The 21,159-nt window shown below is 35.5% G+C and overlaps 3 protein-coding genes across 4 annotated transcripts; all 3 read right to left on the bottom strand.

Annotated features, from left to right (window-relative positions):
* Positions 1 to 2,068: 2,068 nt before the first annotated feature.
* LOC130734452 (auxin response factor 17) lies at positions 2,069 to 7,535 on the bottom strand. 2 transcript variants are annotated; one of them, XR_009017946.1, is made up of 4 exons: positions 6,202 to 7,535; positions 3,616 to 3,875; positions 3,126 to 3,368; positions 2,069 to 2,228 (listed from the first exon to the last, which is right to left on the bottom strand). XR_009017946.1 is itself a non-coding variant. In XM_057586890.1 (3 exons), exons 1-2 carry the CDS (start codon positions 7,351 to 7,353, stop codon positions 3,165 to 3,167), a joined length of 1,863 nt encoding a protein of 620 aa, XP_057442873.1. In that variant the 5' UTR covers positions 7,354 to 7,535; the 3' UTR covers positions 2,069 to 2,228; positions 3,126 to 3,164. The 2 variants fall into 2 exon arrangements, 1 of the variants encoding a protein (XP_057442873.1); XM_057586890.1 differs by having other exon boundaries at positions 3,126 to 3,875.
* A 3,385-nt stretch (positions 7,536 to 10,920) lies between these two features.
* LOC130740433 (uncharacterized) lies at positions 10,921 to 11,265 on the bottom strand. Its single transcript, XM_057593038.1, has one exon. The coding sequence runs from the start codon at positions 11,263 to 11,265 to the stop codon at positions 10,921 to 10,923; it is 345 nt and encodes a 114-aa protein (XP_057449021.1).
* Positions 11,266 to 11,691: 426 nt separating this feature from the next.
* On the bottom strand, positions 11,692 to 17,497 carry LOC130734470 (phosphoribosylaminoimidazole-succinocarboxamide synthase, chloroplastic-like). Its single transcript, XM_057586913.1, has 12 exons — positions 16,815 to 17,497; positions 16,590 to 16,696; positions 16,123 to 16,252; positions 15,295 to 15,387; positions 15,124 to 15,212; positions 14,525 to 14,605; positions 13,686 to 13,775; positions 13,509 to 13,598; positions 13,247 to 13,297; positions 13,121 to 13,167; positions 12,295 to 12,352; positions 11,692 to 12,218 (listed from the first exon to the last, which is right to left on the bottom strand). Exons 1-12 carry the CDS (start codon positions 17,098 to 17,100, stop codon positions 12,162 to 12,164), a joined length of 1,179 nt encoding a protein of 392 aa, XP_057442896.1. The 5' UTR covers positions 17,101 to 17,497; the 3' UTR covers positions 11,692 to 12,161.
* Positions 17,498 to 21,159: the final 3,662 nt, after the last annotated feature.

Raw genomic sequence — 21,159 nt, forward strand, 5'->3', positions numbered from 1 at the left:
CACCCTTTTAAGCTTCTCTCTCAGCTAACAAATAGGACAAACAAGTGCACAATTTCTAGATTAGTATCATTGCACAACTAACATCTTGTATCTAAAATAACATCGCAGCCTATTGAGCTCCATTCTCAGCTAATTAAAAACACAAAAATCATACAAATATATGCAAAATTTATAAATTATCATAATACATTTTATTACATTTTTCTTAAGCTTTACTTTCCACTAAAAAATAATTTTATCAATTGCATAATACATGAAGCATCCTTAACCTTAATTATACAACAATAAACAAAAAAGCATTATATAAAAGAATCTTTAAGCAAATCATACAACAATCGCAAAATAGCCCTCAAAAAAAATTTACTAAGAACACATTCTTTTTTTTTTTTGAAACATGAACAAATTCTTATTGATATTATTGTATCTTCTGAACACAAAATTAAACTCATCATTATTAATCTTAACAACTATGTGGAACCAATTTTACATAATTCTTGATCAATCTATTTTCTAGCAAGATAATTAATGTTTCTTAATTGGACTTTTGAAAGTCTCATTTCTCTTAGTATATCATAATCCACATTTTATCCCTCTTTAGGCATCTCTAAGTAACCATCAAAAGTGATTATATATAAAATTAAGAAACTCTCCTCAATTTAACTATATATAAACTCATCCAAATCAATCTTAGTATTTGACTTGTGGGCAGCTAAATTCATTACTGTCATTCATACTTTGAGTCAGTAATTCATAAACTAATATGATATGCTAAACGTTAAGCAAACACTAATTTTGTAGCAAATTAAATGGAATCAAAACAACACCTGAAATTTAACCCTCAAGCAACCAAGTTTCTTCGTTTTTGTTACCAAAGACATGCATAAACTTAAGAACAAGAAATCCATCACTTCAATCACATAATTAACTTTTATTCCGATAAAGAATCATGTCCATGCAGCAATATTTTGCCACACTAGAGGTCCTAAAAATAGAACAATAATCAACATACTATATTATAGCTGAATTTCACATATATCCCCCATCATCCATTCATCGAAAGAACATTGTTTTCGAGAACTAATTACTTACTCTCAAATCATAGTTTCTTACCAATTCTTCCCTAGAGTCACAAACATACAATCTTATGAGTGTCAAGAACAACAGCATGCAAAGATTAACATCAGTCGAATTACACCCATAGAGTTCATCCATTCTTCAACAACATGAATAAAATATTAGATAGTTTTCAGAATATCAGAAAGACAAAGTGTTCGTGAGTGGTGGTCGCCGGCGGTAAAGCAAGCTAGTTTTTTTTTTTAGTTTATTTATTTAGTGAGTCTAACTTCCTCATTTTCTTGGTTTGCGAGAAGACATTAGAAAAAGCAACGAGTCCCTGCTTTTAATTCTCTCTAATTCTCACTATCCATGTTCTCGACTCAAACAAACTAGGGTGGAAGCACTATTTTTTGACATCTTTTTCCATAAATTACACTTCACCCTAGTTTGCTAGACAAAATTATTATATATGTGAATTATGTATGGAAAAGAAAACTGTAGATACACCCATGAAAATTTATTGAACATCATAGAGTTTTGCACTACACTTTCGAAATTAGATTATGCTGAAATGCCAAAGTTGCAATGGAAATGGACACTAAATATCTGTTTGTAACCTGGTAGATATCCACATTGAGGGGAGAAAAATCTACAATGAGAGAAATTATTCTTAGAAAGTTTTAACTCTGAAAAACTTATTTCTCCTCTAGTTTCCTTCGTACAAATTGGTAAAATGTTTCTATTTCCTCTTAACACCTCTCAATTCAGCATAAGCAAACATAAGATATCACAACTTGTATAGAACCGTTGGACTGCAAAATATGCATCAAATTTAATCCTACCTAACCTCTGCAAAATATGCATCAAAATAAGAAACTAGCGTTGATTAAGCCTCTAACTAGAAGTAAAATAAGTTGGCGCAGAATAATAAACATGTACTCACAAATTAACATACCCCATAAAGACCAATTAATCTAACGGTTAAGGGGGGAAAGAGATAATAGAACTTGCATTTGGCAATATTATAAGGTCCTCAGATATTAACATTGATACACATGACCAAATATAGCGAAGTTAGTTTTGTTGTTCCAAAGTTTCAACAAGAGCAACAAGGGAAAACAAGCAGACTGCAAGGTCAAAAGGGTGGTCAGCTTTCTGTCTGCGTGAAAAACCTGCATGGAAGCCAAACAAAGAAACTTCAGCAGAAAGTTAATTGAACATGAAATTTAGTCACCTAAACACATAATGATGCACTTAAACAACAAATCATGCAAACCATTATAAGCTGTTCAATAATATATACTCACTTAAGAGGCCAGAGTAACAGATTCCCAATTTTAGCCATTGAATTTCATGCTATCTAAATAAACAATCTTGCACTATGCTAGTTTCAAAAAGGGTTATCCTACTCAGACAAACAACTTTCAGTAGTCCACTGACTCTGTTGGTCTTTCCATAGATATACTAGTTTTGGTTATGAGCTGCTATACTCTAAAAATTGATTTAGACAACACAATGCCAAGTTCTGTTGGATTAGAAACTTAATACGTATCAGTTAGTCAACAAAAAGGAAGACAATGAACATGTTCAGAATACTCAAAAAATTTGATCACTAACCTCCAGTCATGATTCAATAACATTATCAAAGTAAAATGTGATTTGATACTATAATCAAAATAAGGAAGATGAATCTGTCGTTTTGGCTTTGGCCATGCACAATCGGTCAGAATTTTTTTAAGGCCCCAGTATCAAGAGTATACTAAAGATAGTCCAGGGATAACAAATTATAATTGATATTCATTATAACTACAATGCGCTTATTGGCAAAAAACTAAATTTATGTTATCAATTATCACTTCTGAGAATATATTCAGAATCAAATTTACCCTGCACTTGATCAGAACAGTCCCTAAAAACACATCATACATTTACATAACAATCAAACAGCACAATAAATGCCATTACAGTAAAAATTCCAGCACAAAATTTATCAATAAAGCATCAATATCTGATTTTATAATGCGATTCATTTCTAGAGAGGAATTCAATTCACTCAGATATAAGCATACCTGTACAGCTACTTATATGCGACATGGTCATAACTACTTTCACAAATAACATGCCTCCACAGTCGAGGCTCTTTGGCATTGGCTATCAAGCCTGTCAAGCAATTTTGAGTAAGTCAAAGAATCATCCAGCGGGTTGTCAATGCCTTCAGTTTCGTTGCCCTTGCTGCTATCATCTCCTGTACAACCAGTACCCTGTGAACCACTTTCATCAGGCTGTTTTGTATGAATGATTGCACCAAATAGCTGAAATGAAAAAGACCCAGGTTTAGCTGAGTTGCTGTTCTGGTTCCTAACAGAGTCTGTTCCCAAGGAATGCAGACTACTATGGCTATCTGGTGACAAGTCGCCAGATTGAGAGCTGCCGACATTTAGCTCGGTTGACAAAGCATGCAACCTGGGCACTGTGTTGCTCCCAAAGGAATTACCCATATACAAGTGAGAGTTGTCACTTGGAAAGTTGGAAAAACTTGATGAAGAAAATAGATCATGCCTGGCTCCCTGCATGCCAGCAGGAAAAATACCATAATTCAACAATGTTTGATTCAAGTGTCCCATTGTTGAATTAGTGAATCTTGTCATAGAAAAGGGGTCTCCCTCTCCATCAGCGAACATCCCAGAACCCTGAGCAGCTTTGAACCTTTTTGTTGGAGGGAAAACAGTATGAAGTCCAGGTGTGGTAGACACCTGTTCGACCTGCCAAGGGCTGACCCACTTGGAAGTCTGCAACACTTCAGGTTCATCCCATGTGATCTATGATGAAAATATCAGAAATGATAAATGGCCAATATCAGTCATTTGTGAAAGATGATAACTTCAAAAAGTGCAACTTCAGCAGCATAAGTCATAATACAAAGACTAATAATATAATAAATTAAAGGCAAGCAAAAGATTTTTCTGAGAATTTCCCCTACATAAGTGCCACATTACAAGAGAGACTCCCAATAAAACTGGTTAAAAAATTCACATGGACAGTACAATCAAGATTCACATATAGTAACACAAGAAAAAAACATATGTTAATTCTTCTACTGATAAAGGCGGCAATGAAGATTGTGTATCAACGTTATGACTTATGAGCCCCGGACAGCAGTAAATAGTGGCTGACCCCAATCTAGCGTAGCAAGATAGCTCTATTCTAAAGTTTGCCATACAGATCGAATACTTTATACTAATGAAGTACAAATGCTCAACATAAAATTAAAAAAAAAAAAAAATAGCTCAAAACATAGAGAAAGAGAATAAAAGAACAGGACAGGGAGAGAACAAGAGAAACATGTGGGGAAAGTGAGATAAAAGGGAAAGCAGAGTAATTGGTGACTGGAAAACACCAGGTTGTGGCCATAAAATCACTGGAGGGTGGGATGTGGCCATAAAAGGACAAAGACCTTGGGTTGGTCAGATTAATAGGATGCATAGCATCAAGCACTGTATGGAGGCTTTCCTTTTAGATCAATCGGTTCAATAGGTTTAAGACAAGTTCAATAACACTAAGGGCCCTATTTATCCTCTTTTGCTTTCTTCTCTTTAATACATTCAAATAAGAGCAGAAATCTCCACCCCCTCTATTCATTTCATCCTACTTAGACCTAAAAACTGTAGAAACTGTTGAACCCCAACATTATAATGTATATCAAAACAATTGTGCCATGGCCCTTTGTGACAGCACATGAACTGCAAGGTTAACCTTGTCTCAAAAGTGGTAACCCAAATTTCAGTGACATCTAAATTTTAAAGTGATAGGGAAGTAGTAATATTTGTCACTCGTCATTTCTCTTCGAAGTCGAATTTTCTTGATTGTTCATGGAGAGCCATGTCTAAAGGAAAGCTGCATCTCTAAACTCTCCAAAAAATGCATGAAATAAGTTGCAGAGAATAGAAGTGCAATTAGTACTCCAAATATAGTGACAAAAGACATTTTGGCAGTGACCAAGTTTGATACAGTATGCTGCAAAATTAGAGAAATTTGTTTTGCCAAAGATGATTATCCAAAACAAAAGAAATGTCACAAAAGTCAAAATAGTAAAAATAAATAAATAAAAGAAAAGCTTTGCAACCAGAATTTGCAAAAAAAAAAAGGAAGCGAAACAGACAGAGTTTTGTTGTAGCTACTTCATATGTCCTGAAAACAGTATCCATTGGTTTGATAAAATTTTACCAATCCTGAATTACTTCTAATCCACAGCAGTCTGATGAATTAAACCGAGTAGACTAGAATAAAAATGCAGAAATTCGAGAGGCATAACAGAAACAACTATACAACAAAATAATCCCTTAACCCCTTCTGGAACAACATATTACCCTTAAACAGAGGTTAATCATTGTTACCTTACTGGTATTTACTCAGTATAATCCCTCCATGCAATTATATTGGCTAAAATGCTAAGTATAATCTAACTTAACCCTTCTACAAAATTTTTATACTCAAAAACACAAGCCACTCTTTGATTCTTATATTTCTTCAGCAAATAGGGTGAAATATATTTGGTTCCCCACACTCCATCATCTTGAATGCCACATTAAATGGAATCACAAGCCACAAAATCATTCCCAGTTTTCATTATGAAATAAAATTAGTAATTGAATATAAATTTCACCCCAGAAGTACAGAACAACAACAACTGAGCCTTATCCCATTAGGTGGGACCACCTACATGGAAAAAATGATGCCATTTGGCTCTATCAGACTAGGTCTAGCGCTTTCAGCATTAGTTCTGTTTTTTTATGAATTGCAGGTACCCATGTTTAATATGGTGTTGATGGGTTGATGGGAAACATAATCCTCGTGAAAATGAGAGGATATATTGACTATTGAGACACCCTAATAGACCAATAAGCATTTCCTGCTCCTGCCAAAACATTTTCCAATCTATTGAATACTTTGCAGTTTGACTCAAAACTCAGCGTCATTGCTGACACAATTTTATCACCTCTGATTTTGAATCTCGCCGTTCATTATAAAACTTCCATATCAGAAATCAGAAGTAAAATTTGTACAAACAAGCAAACTCATAATATGCCCAAATCATTAACATAACGCAAACCGTAGAGAACTAGAGATGATGAAGCATAAGAATACCTGAAGCATACGCCAAGGGGAGCGTGGCCAAGGGGCATTATCAGAAAAACTGACCGAAGAGACCATTCCCTGAAACCAGGTCAACCTGGACGAATCATCAGTCTCCACAGCCATTTTCACCCTCATCCCAGGGCTCCACCTAACACGAATCGCTTCCTCCACAGCCTCCGCCTTCACCACAAAATCGGACCACCCAGCCTTCGGATAATACACCACCTCGAACGGCATATCCTGTGCAGCCAACTCCATCGCCTCCGCAACCGACTTCGGCGACAGCTTCCCCTTCCCGTTCCTCGAGAATCCCTCCTTGCTCCTCTCCTCCTGCGGCGGTTCCTCCTCCTCCACCCTGCTCCTCACCACGCCGATCGGAAAACTCCGCCTGGCCCCGTCGCCGCCGCCGGCAAACCGAGAGGCGCGGCGGAGTCCAACAAACATCTCCCCCCTGGGGTTCTTCATGAACACGACAGAGTCGCCGGCGACGAGCTTCTTGCTGTTAACGAACTTGCTCCACCCGGTAGTAAGCAGGTGCCGCCTCGGAGTCCCGCGGTAAATGTGCCGAAACTCCCACGCCACGCCGTGAACATCAGTGATAATCAGATTCTGCACCGGCGGGTCCGCCTGGTAGTCAAGCGCCGGGAAGATTGAATCAGCGCAGAACCTCGGCACAGAGAAGCCACCGCCGTTGTTAGCATCCGACGGAGTCAAAATCTTCGCAAACGACACAACCTTCTCACCGCCGTCATCCTCACTCGGCAGCGGAAACCGCTGCGGCGACTCCGTAACCGGATGCAGAACAAGCTTCGCGAAAACCTCATCCGTGAGATGATCGGCGAGAAACTGCACGGCGGTGACGCGGCAGAGAATCATCGGCCGGGAAACCAAGCGATGAGAAAGGTGCTGAGGAGGTGACGAAGCCTGGTCCATGTGCCCCTGCGGGAAGTAGTAAACCCTAGAATTGAGAGTTGGAATCTGGACGGCGGCGCCGGCACATGCTCGCCAGATTTTGGGGTCGAGACGGCGGTTGGGAACCGGAGGCGGTGGCGGCAGTTGGCGAGGCATGATTGAATGAATGAATCTTGCTTCACACGATTCTGAAATCGTTACGAGAGAGTGTGAATGAATGAATGGTTTAGGGTTTTGGTTTTCAAACATATATAATAACAAGTAACGGAATCGATAGAGTGATTTGAGTGAGTGTGTGAGAGTGAGTGTGAGTTTGTTGAGAGCACTCACTCTCTCTCTACTTTCTCTCTCTAAAAGTTTGTTGGGTGTGTCCGCTGGAAGCGAGAGAGAGAGAAAGAGGTCTGAGAATTAGGGAATAATCAAAACCTTGGTTGAAATGACGGTCATGTCCTTGACGATTTAACTACATTGGAATTGGAATCTCCACGTATTTATTTCACATTACCCTTTTTCCTTTCTCTCTCTCATCGCTGAACCGAGACCAATTCTGTTTTAAAAACCACTATCAAAAAGATCGATCGTTCGTTCTGTTATTATTATGGCTATTGTCAAGAGATAGAATTAAATCTTCTTCTTTCTTTAATCAATGCATTCTTCACTTTATCTCTATCTGTAATATATGGTGCGTTTATCAAAGACACAAGACTGTAATGGACACGTCGTGTTGGGTTGTGTGCGTTTCAAAATTTATTTTCATGTCACTCAATTACATCATTTAATTTCAAGGCATATGCTTCAGTATTCTTTTACTTCATCGCTCCTCTATTATAAGACTCATTATGTTATTATGAGATAATTAGGGATCTTATAATAAAAGATGAAAAGAGTAAATGAGATGAAATTGAGAGAAATGTATATAATCCTAATAGAGTTCGGGTTAAATCACCTCGTTCTAGATGAACTAAAGATATAAAATAAGAGAAATTCAAATTTCGTATTTTATCATTTATCTTAAATATCAGTTCACACATAATTAAGATAATTTCACTTAAACTTTTTTTTAAAGTAGTCTTCTTTAACTTAAACTTTAACTAAAGTCATTTACATAACCCAAGAAATAGCCTTAATATTTTGAACAGAAATTGCCTTAATTTATTACGATAGTAGTACATTTTAGAGAAGAAAAAAATAACGAAGCTCTGTAATTTATTTATTTACCTTATATAAATATGATCAACTTAACTTGCATAATCTTATCTAGATTCTTGAGTTGATGGCGTGGGATGATATGTAAGATGCATCATCAATCTTCTATTGTGTTTGTGATTTTGTAATCTTCTCACTAATAACAGAACAAATTCCGATAGCTGTTCGAATCTATAAATTTTAGCACAAACATAACAGACTACCAAGTGCTCTTGTCCATTACTTTCAATTCAAAATCTATCTCATATTTTGAATTTAGGTTTTCTTTGAGGTTAAATTCTAAATTGAAGTTTCCTTGGTAGTAGTACATTTTAGGGGGAAAAATAATGAAGTGTCAAATACAAGATGAGGAGTACAGGAATTTATCTTTTTTACTTCATATAGCTTCTTCTTTTTGAAATTACTTCATATAACTATTATCAACAAACTTATAGTTTAATTGCATAAATCTAGTTTATAAAAAAAAATTGCGTCTAGATTCTTAAGTTGATCTGTTGATGTGTAACCAAAAAAAGATTCTTAAGTTGACGACGTGGGATATCAGATGCATTATTCATTTCCTTAGATTATGAGTGTTTTTTTTATTTTGTATTCTTTGGTGGAATGGTTTTTATTTTTTTACATAAACGGAATGGTTAATAATTCACCATAAAACTTTTCACCCCATTAAATGTAACTAAATACAAACATTTTCCTTCCACCATCCCTTTCACCCCTTTTGGTTCCTCCCCTTTTCAATTGAACCAAATGCAGTGTTGTTGTGACTCTTTTCATTTTTTTTTTCAAATTCAAGTTGTCATTATCTATTTCAAGTTTAAACCAATTATACTCTAATATTTATAAAAATTTAATCCCTAATTCAAATTAGTTGTCCTTTAATATCTAATTTCAAATTGTTGATCCCAATATTCCATGGTGGCTTGGTTTGGTTATAATTCAAATGTCAATGTCAATTAATTTGTCTCAGTTTCGAGACCAGTAGAAGTAAAAAAAATCTAATTTCAAAATAAAAATAAGTTTATCAGTTGTTTTTGTTATTTGCAAATCAAATTCATATTATTAATTTTAATTTATATGAAAAGATATTTTGATATGATAATTTGAAATAATTATATCAGGCTCATTCAAATACAATGTGAATAAATATACTGCAAAGAATAAAATGAAATAATTATAAATTTAAAGAAATAATTATTTAGCATGCCATGATTAAAGACACACCCCAACCTGTAAGAATGTAAGGTAATTGGTGAATATTACTTGGTTATTGATGAATGTTCCAATATTTATACAATGCATGGTTGACTAAATACATAAATGCTAGACCTAATTATAGAGTTTTTTTTATAGGCAATAAGAAATATATTGAAATGAAGTACAAGGGGTACTTCAACCCAATACAAGTAGGAAAAAGAAAAGAGAAAATAATAGAGTAACAATTGACATAACATCATCTGATAACCACCTACTCAGAGTAATTACAGGTAATCAAATATGGAATAATTAACATATTCCTATTCTATCAACAACAAAAACATAGCCAGCACGGATACTGCACAGAGCATGCACTCATTGGATAAAAAACAAAACATCAAAAACTAAGAAATACCTATTTAAAGACCCAAAAGTCGAAGGCACTCAATCACAGTTGACTTGTCATCAGAACAATCATAAGAGATCCCATAGGACTCACTCGCATAATAGCTTGTCTCGCTAAATTATCAGATTGATGTGCACAAATGAGCACCCAATTAAAATTCGAAATTTAAGCATAAATTTTAGCTTTATGCTTAAATTGATGATACGAGGTGGGATAGGATGAAATGGTTTTATGTTCTGTCGTAAGGTTTTGTTAAATCAAAGATGAAATGGAATATGATGAAACTGATTCCATCAAATTCGATTACTTATCATCAGTTTTCAATTTTCGTACTCCTAGTTTGGATGTAAGATGATGGAATGAACACACTCATAACTAATAAAACCATAAAATTATGCTAATACCCACCTTTTTTATATATTCGAGGTTAGTGTTATGAAAGTAAGAGTATAGTAGACTTTTGGTCGCTTGGAATGTGATATAGGCACGTAAAATTTATGTTATTAATTTATATTTGTGCTTATGAGTTCCTTGATTTCAGTTGCAGGGTTGGGCTAGCTCTGGTAGAGTTATAATTTGTGGAAGTCTGTATGATCTCAACTCAAGTTGCTACTTTGTGCATTATAGGTGTTGTTTCAATTACACCTCCACTTATAAGCAAGAAGGAGTCATAGATTCATTGCATTCATGAGTTAGTTTATACTTTGAAGACTTGAAGGTCGATAAAGAAACTGTCATGCACATACCACAAGAGACCTAGCTGGATAGACAAGCTTTGGTTTATTGCATTGCATTTTAATATTTTGTTTCTCTTGATGCATTATATATATATATATATATATATAAAATCTTCTTTTATCAAAGGATGTAGATCTTCTCAAGTGCATGTAAACTTTCTCTCAAGCTTTCTTAAGTTAAAATTTTATGTCTATTTTTCTTCTTTTTTTTTTTGGTAAAAGAGCGGGGCTAAGCCCCAACAAAACAAAAGACAAAAAAAAAAAACGAGGAGGTCAACCCCTCTCAAACAAGAACTCCACAGAGTCCCAGAACAAGAGCTGTGTCATCCCAGGAAGAGGCTCTTGCGGCAAAACCAAAGGCTCATCCTGCATTGCACCGTACTTCGCAAGGAAATCAGCGCATGAGTTCCCTTCTCGGAGCATGTGGGTCATGGACACCTCCCACTCTCGCGATAGAAGATCCTTGATACTCCAAATCAGAGCTGCATAGCGATGCCGCGGAGGAGGCACACCAAGCACCAGAGCTAAAGCTTCGGTTGAGTCTGACTGACAAATAACTTGTCTGAAACCCCTATCCCAAACCAAGTTCAGCCCATGCCACATGGCCAAGAGTTCCATGTTTGTTATTTCCTACAGGGTTCCTCTACCAAAAAAAACCTGCAATCCATCCTCCTGCTCCATGGCCAAGAGTTCCATGTATGTCTATTTCTCTCTTCATATTTATTAAATAGGAGGGACCCTTCCATATTGATAAAAAAGAGGATAATTAAACACAATGTTTTACTTGACATTTTCATCCTTTATTAAATTTTCAAATTTCAAAAGGTGAAAAACCCACACTGAACATTTTACATAAAATGTTAGAACTAATGGATAAATAAAATTTAATATAAGTAAAGGATAGTGCCCCTTGTTATCCAGCAAATTAGCAACATTTAGATGGTTGTTTGAGACGGGGATCTACAATACAAAGTTGCAGCAACAGAGAATTCATTTAGGGTAATGTAAAACGATGAAAACATTGAATTCTATATTACACAGCAGTAACTTTTCAAGGTACCATCACAGATTGAAGTTTAGTTATCATAATATAAAAGTTATAATAGAATAACTGAAACCACTAACAAAAAAAATGTACGAGCAACTTTTTCTAAATGGCTCCCTGTCTTCTTTCTGGCTGGATGGCTGATAAATCCAAAAGTACTGTCACAAGGGAAAAAAATACAAGGCAAAGGACACATTTGGTTCTGCCTTCAAAAACAGCTCTTTGTTCTTGGGGCAAAAGAAGAAAGAGAAAAAGTCACAAGGTGTCAAATTTCTGAACTATTTTCATGACAATCTAGAAACAAGCTTTATCTGGAAGAGCATGAAAGCTTGTTCTGCCTTTCTGTTTATTTAGAGAAATAAAAACTTCTTGGTAGTTCTCCGTTAATTTGATGTTTTTAATGTATTTTTTAGTATGAGCTAGATCATTAAACTACAGAGCTAAGATGGCCCCTAATATTCCAGGGTTACTATAAGGACGACAGTGCATTTGCAACATTTCGTGAAATTCGCTCATGAATTGGCTCCTGCAGGAAGAAAACTCGTTATATTAGTATTAATTGCATTGGATAATAGAATCAAATAAATTGGTGTATGGATTACCTCAGTCAATAGCACCTCAAACTTGGATTTTGTAATGGTCTCATACAAGAAAATATATCTGCCGAGAAGAATAGTATAATGCTCAGATGAATAAAAATTTAAAATTGTGCACTCAAAATCAACTATAATTTGTTCACAGAAAGTTGATCCATGTAAGCAATCATAAACTGGACAAACATGTTAAAAAAATAGGATACCGAAACTGTGATGATCACAGTATCAAGAAAAATGCTAATTAGTGGAAACATTTTTACACAATTGAGAGCATATATGCTGTATTATACATACTAGCAAGAACATGTCAGAATTTTTTCTTCATACATGGGAAAACAACAGAAATTTCTTTCTCAGATTACCTTTTCCCAATATTAAGACTTTCTAAGCTATAAGCTTAAAATTTTGAAGACAAACCTTCAATAAATACACGGAACTGAAGAGCATAGGCAGCTTTGAAATGGTAAGCACAAGCTCAGACAAGGGAATTTTTCTGCTTTACTTTGTAATTCAGTTTTCCCCTTTTACATTATCGAGGATATATCTTATTTTCCAAAATGAAAAGAGGACAATATATGGCACTGGTTCTGCTACACCAAATTGCACAGACAAACTAAAACATACCAGTTACAGACATGATGCATTACTGAAATCTATGCAAGGTTCTTACTTCGAAAGTCAGAAAAAAACTAGCGAATTACTAATAAGTCCATCTTTTTCTAGTCAGAACAAAACTAGAAAAAAAAATCATACACTACTCTTAACCATTTCTCTAAATAAGTTCAAAGCAGAATATATCAAGGGCAAAAGGAACAAGTGCCAATAAACATACCGCCAAGCCAACTCTAAAACAAGATCTTCAGGAGCATCAGGAAGGACCTAAACAAAAGTCACAAGTGTGATTTGATGCATATTTGAAGCCTATAGGCTAAGCATTAGCATGGTAAATGTGAAATACCTCATCTTCATAGGGGTTGTAGTGACTTTTGAACCACAGCCTCAAGAACTCCTAAAAATTGGACTCTTAAATATTAGCAAATTGCTTACTATCTATAACTCATAAAAAAAATAGATGGAAGACGTAGCAAATTGCTTACATTCTTACATCCACGAAATTTGTACACTGGCAATAAAAATACATCTCACTCAATGAAGTAGGTAAAGGTACACATTCTTTTTTATTTTTGAGGAAAAATAAAGGTACACATTGACATAGACACCTTATCAACATTTTCAGGCTCAAGACCATTTTGAAAGCGCTCCAAGTAGGAACTGGCAATCCAATATCTACTTGAATCAGGAGTATGGACCTGGAGTTGGGAACAAAAAAAACTTCATATAGACAAAGTGTGTGAGTGCATGTGAGAATCACATATGTATTAGGGATAGCATAAAACCTCATCAATCAACAGAATTGAACCATCATCTGCCTTGCCAAATTCATACTTAGTATCTACCAATATGAGGCCATGTTCCAAAGCCACTTGCTGTAAAGACAATCAAATGGAGATGTCAAATGCGCAACAAAGAAAGGAAAGATACTTAATATTGGTTCAAATATATGTTATGCACAAACGATTGAGTAATCAATCAAGGGACCAACCATCTACATTCCTAAGGGTATACCAATTGAATGATTTCGGCACACTAGGTTCCTTGGATAAAAAGATCATAAAATCAAGATTTCCCCACTAGTCAGTACAAAGTACACACAAATTTCGGGGGGAAATGAAATTTATATGGCAGGAGGTGAGGTTGGTAGAAGTACATGGCATTTGTTTGAGTGACCTGTCTAAAGCAGCATTTTTTAATCATGTTGCTGATGAAAATGATTGAAATGATATGTGGGCTATTGGATTATGATGATAATTTCTTTCATTGAATAATATATATATAGAGGTGGTTTGACATGGTTTTGCAAATTTTTAATTCCCAACTTGTCTTGTATATACCTTTTATCATTTAACAACAAAGATCCTTAGTCAAATGATGAATATAAGTTGGATAAACATGCTTAGTTTAGCTATAGACCAAAGTAGTCCCTTTAAAGGCTTGAACAATCTTCACCATAAGAACTAACTTTTATGATTGAGTTAGGCTCAGCCCAAATTCTAAGACTTATTAAATGTTTGCAGAGATGCTACAGGTTAAACATTACTGTCTAGAATGAGAAGGCACTTCATTACTTTCTTTATTTCCGAAATTTAACAATGACCTAGTCAAAGAACCTTATTACCTGCCCATACTCAAACAAGCTCAATGCTTTTTCACTAGCTTCTGCATAATCAGCTTGAGTCATCAGTCCCATTTCTATAATCTGCATGGTAAATGCATCATAGAAGAAGCAAGAATTTGTGAGAAAAAATGTTGTGAAAAGAGTATCCAATTGGTTCATGAATATTTCATTAATGAACATGGAGCATATTAGGTTGATAGTCATGCTTACTTTTACCAACTTACTAGGTTGGTCCACCATAAACAAATAAGTCCATGACCATAATAGTGCTTATTATTTCTGTTAGGTTAGACCCAGCATTAGTGGTTTGGATGGCATTTTCAAACATGTAATAACATAAAAACTGCAATAAACCAATCTTGAAGGAAAATGACATTGATAATTTAGCATAAGGATCTTTTTTTTCAAAAAAGGGGGCTAGAAACTAGTTGATAATGCAAGCCAATAATATAAGAGAACTCCCCAGTCCCTTTATTATCCATCCCTTTTAAGTTGGGAAATGTTGAGTGTTGACTTCTCCTGAAGCCATCCTTTATTGTTATTTCAATCATAATGAAAAACATAGTAGGAAATGATAAGAGTAAAACTATGCAACATACCTCATCTGGAGTGACAGGAACATCATGATCTGCAGCCTTGGTAGTTGGAGTGAGTATAGTTTTAGGTAACTTCTCATTTTTTACCATTCCTGCCATGTCATGTATTAATATCCTATTACACAAGGCATAAACAAATTGTAGAATGAGAGACAGATTAGAAAAAAATCTCACCATCTGGGAGGACATTTCCACAATAGTTACGAATGCCGTTATTGTAGACTGTCCATAAAGATGTACTCGTACTTCCAGTGACAAACCCTCTAGCTACAAACCAGCAACGTAAGTGTCAACGAATGGTTGCTAGAATCCTCATTTTCCATTTTTAAAAGATTGAAATATTTACGGCAGTTTATAATAACAGCAATATTAAATTCGGAAAAGAAGAAAAGGCACAAGAGAACATGTGGATCTTCATAAATTTAGATAATCAAGAATGATAATTCTTCCAAAACAATTTTTTTAGAAAAAAACAAGTATACCAAGCATATACACAGAACATATAGTATCCTATTATTTTTCCCTAGTTATTGTTTTTTAACAAAATGGCTCTTGTCCTACAACCAACATTAAACAATATCGCTCATTCAAATAAAAAAAGTTTAAGTGGCTCCAGTTTAATATGTTAACCAATTAACAAATCATCGAAACTATCAAAACCTTTTAAATATAACCAAAAAAACATAATCTCTCACTATTTTTCAGGTTTACCACTCCCCTGAAATTGTATTTGCATTTCTAATAAGAAATTCAATTATATGATGATTCTGCCATGTTCAAACACATCATAAGACAACTGTAATTACCACTAACTCCAATAAAAACAAAACTGACTCCTGCCGAAAATATTGTAAATACATGATAAGTTGATAACAGTCTTTCAAGTTATAGATAGTAAAGAAACAAATGGTGAAAAGAAAGTTAATCTATAAAAAATGAATAAGAATCAGTTAAAACATTGAATTAGAAAATAATAAGTTGGTATCATAGCAAATAACTCACCAACAAACTCAATTGGGAAAACTGAACATTTCTTTGCTATTGTAACATTTTTATCTGGAGCTGATACCACAGCGTTAGAAACTATGTGCCTAGTTCTTTCAAACCACCATAAACTTGTCTGGTTAAGAACCTAGAGTTGCAAGACAAAACAATCATGCTATCAAATTCCACAAATTTAGTAATTCATCAGTCCGAGTCCACCACTAAGAAATAATTTTCAGCCACACCTTTTACATTACACAGTCAATTGTTGGGAATATTTAAAATAAGATGGAATGAGATATAATAGAATGTAATCCATCTCATTCCTTCTAATATCTCACTTTTTTCTCTCCAATTTGGAAGGAATCCAAGTCTTCACTTCATTTCATTCTGTTTCATTCCATTCTAGTTTATTCTACTTTCCACTAGATATTCAAACAACATTACATAGGAATATAAACAGTTTCCAAGAATGAATGAGAAACCTGGCCCTTGAAAGGAATGGAAGCAAGAACCCTATCAAAGGCACTCTGGCGATCCGTGGTGACTAAAATAAGGTAGTCGCCGCTATCATAAATATCCCGAACCTGCCGCCCAAAATTACATTACATATAAATCAAAGGCCAAATAAATTCACATAATTCTTCTACACAGAAATGCAGAGGATCCTAATCCTGCATTACATTACGCTATATTACAGAATTAAAGCACACGGGTTTTGGAGTTGAGACCAGGAACTGTCAAGTGGAGGTTAGTTTCGGAGAGGCAGTTAGAGGCGGCGGAGGTTGCTCTTATGGCATCGAGAACTTCTTCTTTACGAGTGCCAGTGCCGTTCAGGAGAGCTTCCGCCAAGGAAGCGCGAATTTTTGGGCTTCGGAACTTGATCGGGTTCATAGCGATTCTGGTTGGTGTTGGGGATTTCAGGTTGCTGTTGCTGTGTGAGATTCTGCTGTGGAGGGTTTTGGTAGGGTTTGAAGCAACCGTGGACCCGACCATCGCCCTCGCCGGAGGTGTCCAGAAGACACAGCGCTCGCCGGCGGAGATGGTGGTATGGCCGAGCAACAAGGACAGCGAGCTGCTAGGTAGCCGTAGCCAGAACGTGGGAATTGGGTTTGGCCCCCCTATGGGGCTCCGCGCCCCACTTAAAGTAGGGAAATTACTGGAAAGCCCCCTTTAATAGAATACGGAAAATTACGTTCCGTATTTAGTTTTTGCTCGCAGTTCATAATAAGTTTTGCAAGCAGTTCATAATAATGAAGAGTAAATGAAGAGAAGAGAAATCAGAGGAAGAACTTACTGAAACAAGCTTTTCTTATTCAAATATCAAAGTTACAAGCATACCAAAATATAGAAGATAGAGAGAGAGAGAGAAGAGAGCTAAGGAAAGAACCCGATGCCCCTCTTACAGCTCTTAGGTACCTATTTATACAAACCATAACCATGGTTACTTTTGAAAAGTAACTCTGGTTTTCATAAAGGTAACTATGGTTATTTCAAAAGTAACTACGGTTTACACAAAGTAACTATAGTTACAAAAGTATGAACTTTAATAATGATAAAAGCAGATTCTTTGTCTGCCATGATGAAGAATCTTGATGATGACCCCTTTGTCTTTTGCAATCATATCTGATTACCTATCAGGTAAATGGATGATAATTGATTCCCAAACAGTCATCTCCATTATCTTGAAGATAATTTTGACTATTGACTGATGAAGTATCTGAATCCGACTTTTGACTCCCAGACACCATGTCCAATCTTTTTTGGAATTCTTCTGGCGAGCTGGCCGATGCTAATTCTGCCATGATTTTTTATTTTTCTTGCAAAAATGAAGCTTCTTGAGTAAGTTGGGGGATGGGTGTAGATGACAACTGTTTCTTGCTTTGTTGAGTAAGATGATAAGTCCTTACCCATGCTTCAATCTTGGTTTGTTGAATTAAGGAAATATTGAATTTTGCCCACCACTTTATTCTAAAAATACGATAAAGTTGATAGAGCTCAGTGTCTTCAAAAATTTGAACAGATTTCCAGTCCCAAGTTATAATCCAGGAGATGGCTTGAGAAGCTGTGAACATAAGGAGTTGGTCTTCCATGATGAAATTAGTTCTTTGAACAAAGTATTTGAATAATGGTTTAACTTCTTCAGGAAAGATAGACTCATCTAGTCCTATTTGATAGAACCAGACTTTAAACCACTGTGAAAATTTTAAAGAAATTCCCTTTTGAAACCAGATGAACCAAGAATGTTGAAATGGTCTGAGATACAAAGTGTGATACCAAGCATCCATATAATCAAAGTAATTATAACTAGGAGGATCAAACTGTCTGGAAAACTGTTTGAAGTAATGAAGGGGAGCATTCCAGTCCTGGGCTGAAAGAACTTTGAGAATTTTGATTTTGGAGAAAGCTATTTCTCCTTGCTTATCTGGATTATGGGTGACTTCTATGGAATCAGAATCGACGAGAATGAATTCATAGAATAATCTGGTCTTTTTAGGGTGTCCTGGGACATAATGAAAGTTAGGAGGAAATATCTGGGTGGCTATCTCCCTTGGATTTAAATTGAAATATTCTTTTTCTATAATGAGGGATGGCAAACCTTCTGGTTTTTCTAGATATTCGGTTTGTTCTGGTTTGACGGGGGATTTTGAAGAGTTTTGAGTTAATACTGTATATTTGTTAGTCAGTGGGACTAACGAGGCCTTTTGAGGAGGTGTCTTGACCATTTGGGAGGTAGTGAGTCTTTGAGAAGATTTTGAAGGGGTAGCTGGTGTTGAGGACCCAGCAATCTTAAGAGGTGTTGATGCAATTGCTTTTGAGTTTGATGACGATGACGAACCCAGTGGGGGTCCATATTGGTCTTTTGATTTTGGTTTCTCACTCATGCTTTCCCTGTAAAAATTCTCTTGTTAGGAAATCTGGAAGGGAGTTATTGTCTCCTTTAATATGAGTTATTTCAAAATCAAAGCAAGAAAGTAATGATTGTCATCTAGCAAAAATATGTTTTGAAACTAAATTTTGAACATCCTTTTGTAGGACTGAAGGTGCTGCTTTACAATCAGTTTTTATCAAAAACTTTTTGTTAAAAACGTCATCTTGGAATTTTTGAACACATAAAACTATTGAAAGAATTTCTTTTTTGACTGTGGAATATTTTTGTTGAGCTGGGTGCCAAATACCTGAATGATATCTAACAATTTGTTCTTTTGCAAACTGGGGTTTGACTTGTTTAAGTATCCCTCCATACCCAAGTTCTGAGGCATCTGTTTCTATGATTAATGAGGCCTCTGGGTCTGGTATCCCTAAACAAGGTAAGCTTTGTACTAATTTCTTAACTTCCCTAACACTGTGGCTCATTTCTTCGGTCCAAGGTGGGGAATTTTTTCTGAGTCTTTTGAACAAAGGAGCACAAATTATTCTTATATTAGGGATAAAATCTGCTACATAGTTAACACATCCTAAAAATCTCTGTAATTGAGTTTTTTCTTTTAGTTCATCTGGAAAGTTTTTTGCAAATTCCAATGATCTTTGTATCGGGGTAATTTGTCCCTGATGAATTTCATAACCTAAAAATCTTGTTTTAGTCTCAAAGATTTTCATCTTTTTTGCTGAAACTACTAATCCATTCTTTTTAATAATTTCTATAAAATTTTCTAAATGTTGAATATGTTGGTCTATACCTTTTGAAAATACTAGCACATCATCTAAATATACAATAGTGAAATCCATATATGGATAAAATATATCATTCATGATGTTTTGAATTCACTAGGTGCATTCTTTAGACCATGTGGCATGACATTCCATTCATAATGACCAAAAGGGACGACAAAAGCGGTTTTATATCTGTCCTCTTCCCTCACTGAAATTTGGTAATATCCTGATTTCATATCAAATTTTGAGAATATTGTTGCTTTATGTAATCTTTTAATAAGATCAGTCTTATTGGGTAATGGGTATCGTATCAATTTTAACACTTTGTTTAGGGGTTTATAATTAATAACCAACCTAGGGGCTCCTCTTTCTAATTCTGAGGCATTTGTCTGATCCCAGAACCCTTCCCTTACGGGAAATGACTCTGATACCACTGTTGGGCCGCAAGAGGATAAACCGGGGATCATCACATTGGGCTTACATGAGCACACCAAAGTGGATTGGACACCACATCTTTCACCCAAAACCTTAAGGAAATGGGTGTATGGGTCCTCTCACTTATAAAGTGTTCATCTCTCCTCTAACCATCCAATGTGGGACTTCTTTACTCACACTTGACATCCCAACAATCTCCCCCTCAAGTGTGAGTCCATCTCAAGCTCAAACCTCCAATTACTTGCACCGCCGTTGGATCTCCATCAACGGAACACGCCGCATAGCCACCATTGCTAGGAAGACTTTCGACACAAGGAGCCGTCACCATGATCGCCTTGATCGCCTTAACCATCGGCTCTGATACCATATTAGTGTTCTTATTAATACTGAGGATCCTCAGTATTAATAAGAACACTAATAAGGCTATCCTTAATTTTTTGATCTAGTTCTAACTCATTTATTTTCTGTTGAGTTTTACATTTGTTTGCATAATGACCTGGCTTTCCACACTTCCAGCATACATTTTTCTTTTTCTTTGGGTCAACAGCTTTCTTGATTGTAGGCTTTTGAGTCGAAGAATTTGGTTCATATGATCTCTTTTGAAATGGCTTTCTCTTTTTATAGCCTTGAGATTGCTTTGTTTGGGATTTATTAATTCGTCTAGCTTTTGAACTAGGAGCCTGTAAAGGTTCTACTCCGTATTGTTCACAGAAACTACCTACTTCTTTTCTTGAAATCTGCATATCTTTTTGCATCTTATTTTGAAGTTTAAAATCAGTACATACTTGTATTCCTGTATAAACTACAGTATTATGAAGTTTTCCAAATGATAGAGAATTAAAATTTACTGAATTTCCTTGATTAAAAAGGGATAAATTAGTTAATACTTTTGATTGCATTAGCCTAGGTAATCCGGCAATAAAGCGCTCTTTCCAAAAGGCGTTGTTGCCATCTTCTCTTAAGGTT

Source organism: Lotus japonicus, chromosome 1, assembly GCF_012489685.1.
Source record: "Lotus japonicus ecotype B-129 chromosome 1, LjGifu_v1.2".
NCBI lineage: Eukaryota > Viridiplantae > Streptophyta > Magnoliopsida > Fabales > Fabaceae > Lotus > Lotus japonicus.

Coding starts and splice junctions, on each gene's coding strand:
- LOC130734452 (XM_057586890.1), bottom strand. CDS start 7,353: ATGTTTGAAAACCAAAACCCTAAACCATTCATTCATTCACACTCTCTC. Junction 3,876..6,201: donor CCCCTTGGCGTATGCTTCAG/GTATTCTTATGC, acceptor TTTTCATCATAG/ATCACATGGGATGAACCTGA.
- LOC130734470 (XM_057586913.1), bottom strand. CDS start 17,100: ATGGTCGGGTCCACGGTTGCTTCAAACCCTACCAAAACCCTCCACAGC. Junction 15,388..16,122: donor TTTCCCAATTGAGTTTGTTG/GTGAGTTATTTG, acceptor GCTGGTTTGTAG/CTAGAGGGTTTGTCACTGGA. Junction 15,213..15,294: donor TGGAAATGTCCTCCCAGATG/GTGAGATTTTTT, acceptor ATGACATGGCAG/GAATGGTAAAAAATGAGAAG.
- LOC130740433 (XM_057593038.1), bottom strand. CDS start 11,265: ATGGAACTCTTGGCCATGTGGCATGGGCTGAACTTGGTTTGGGATAGG.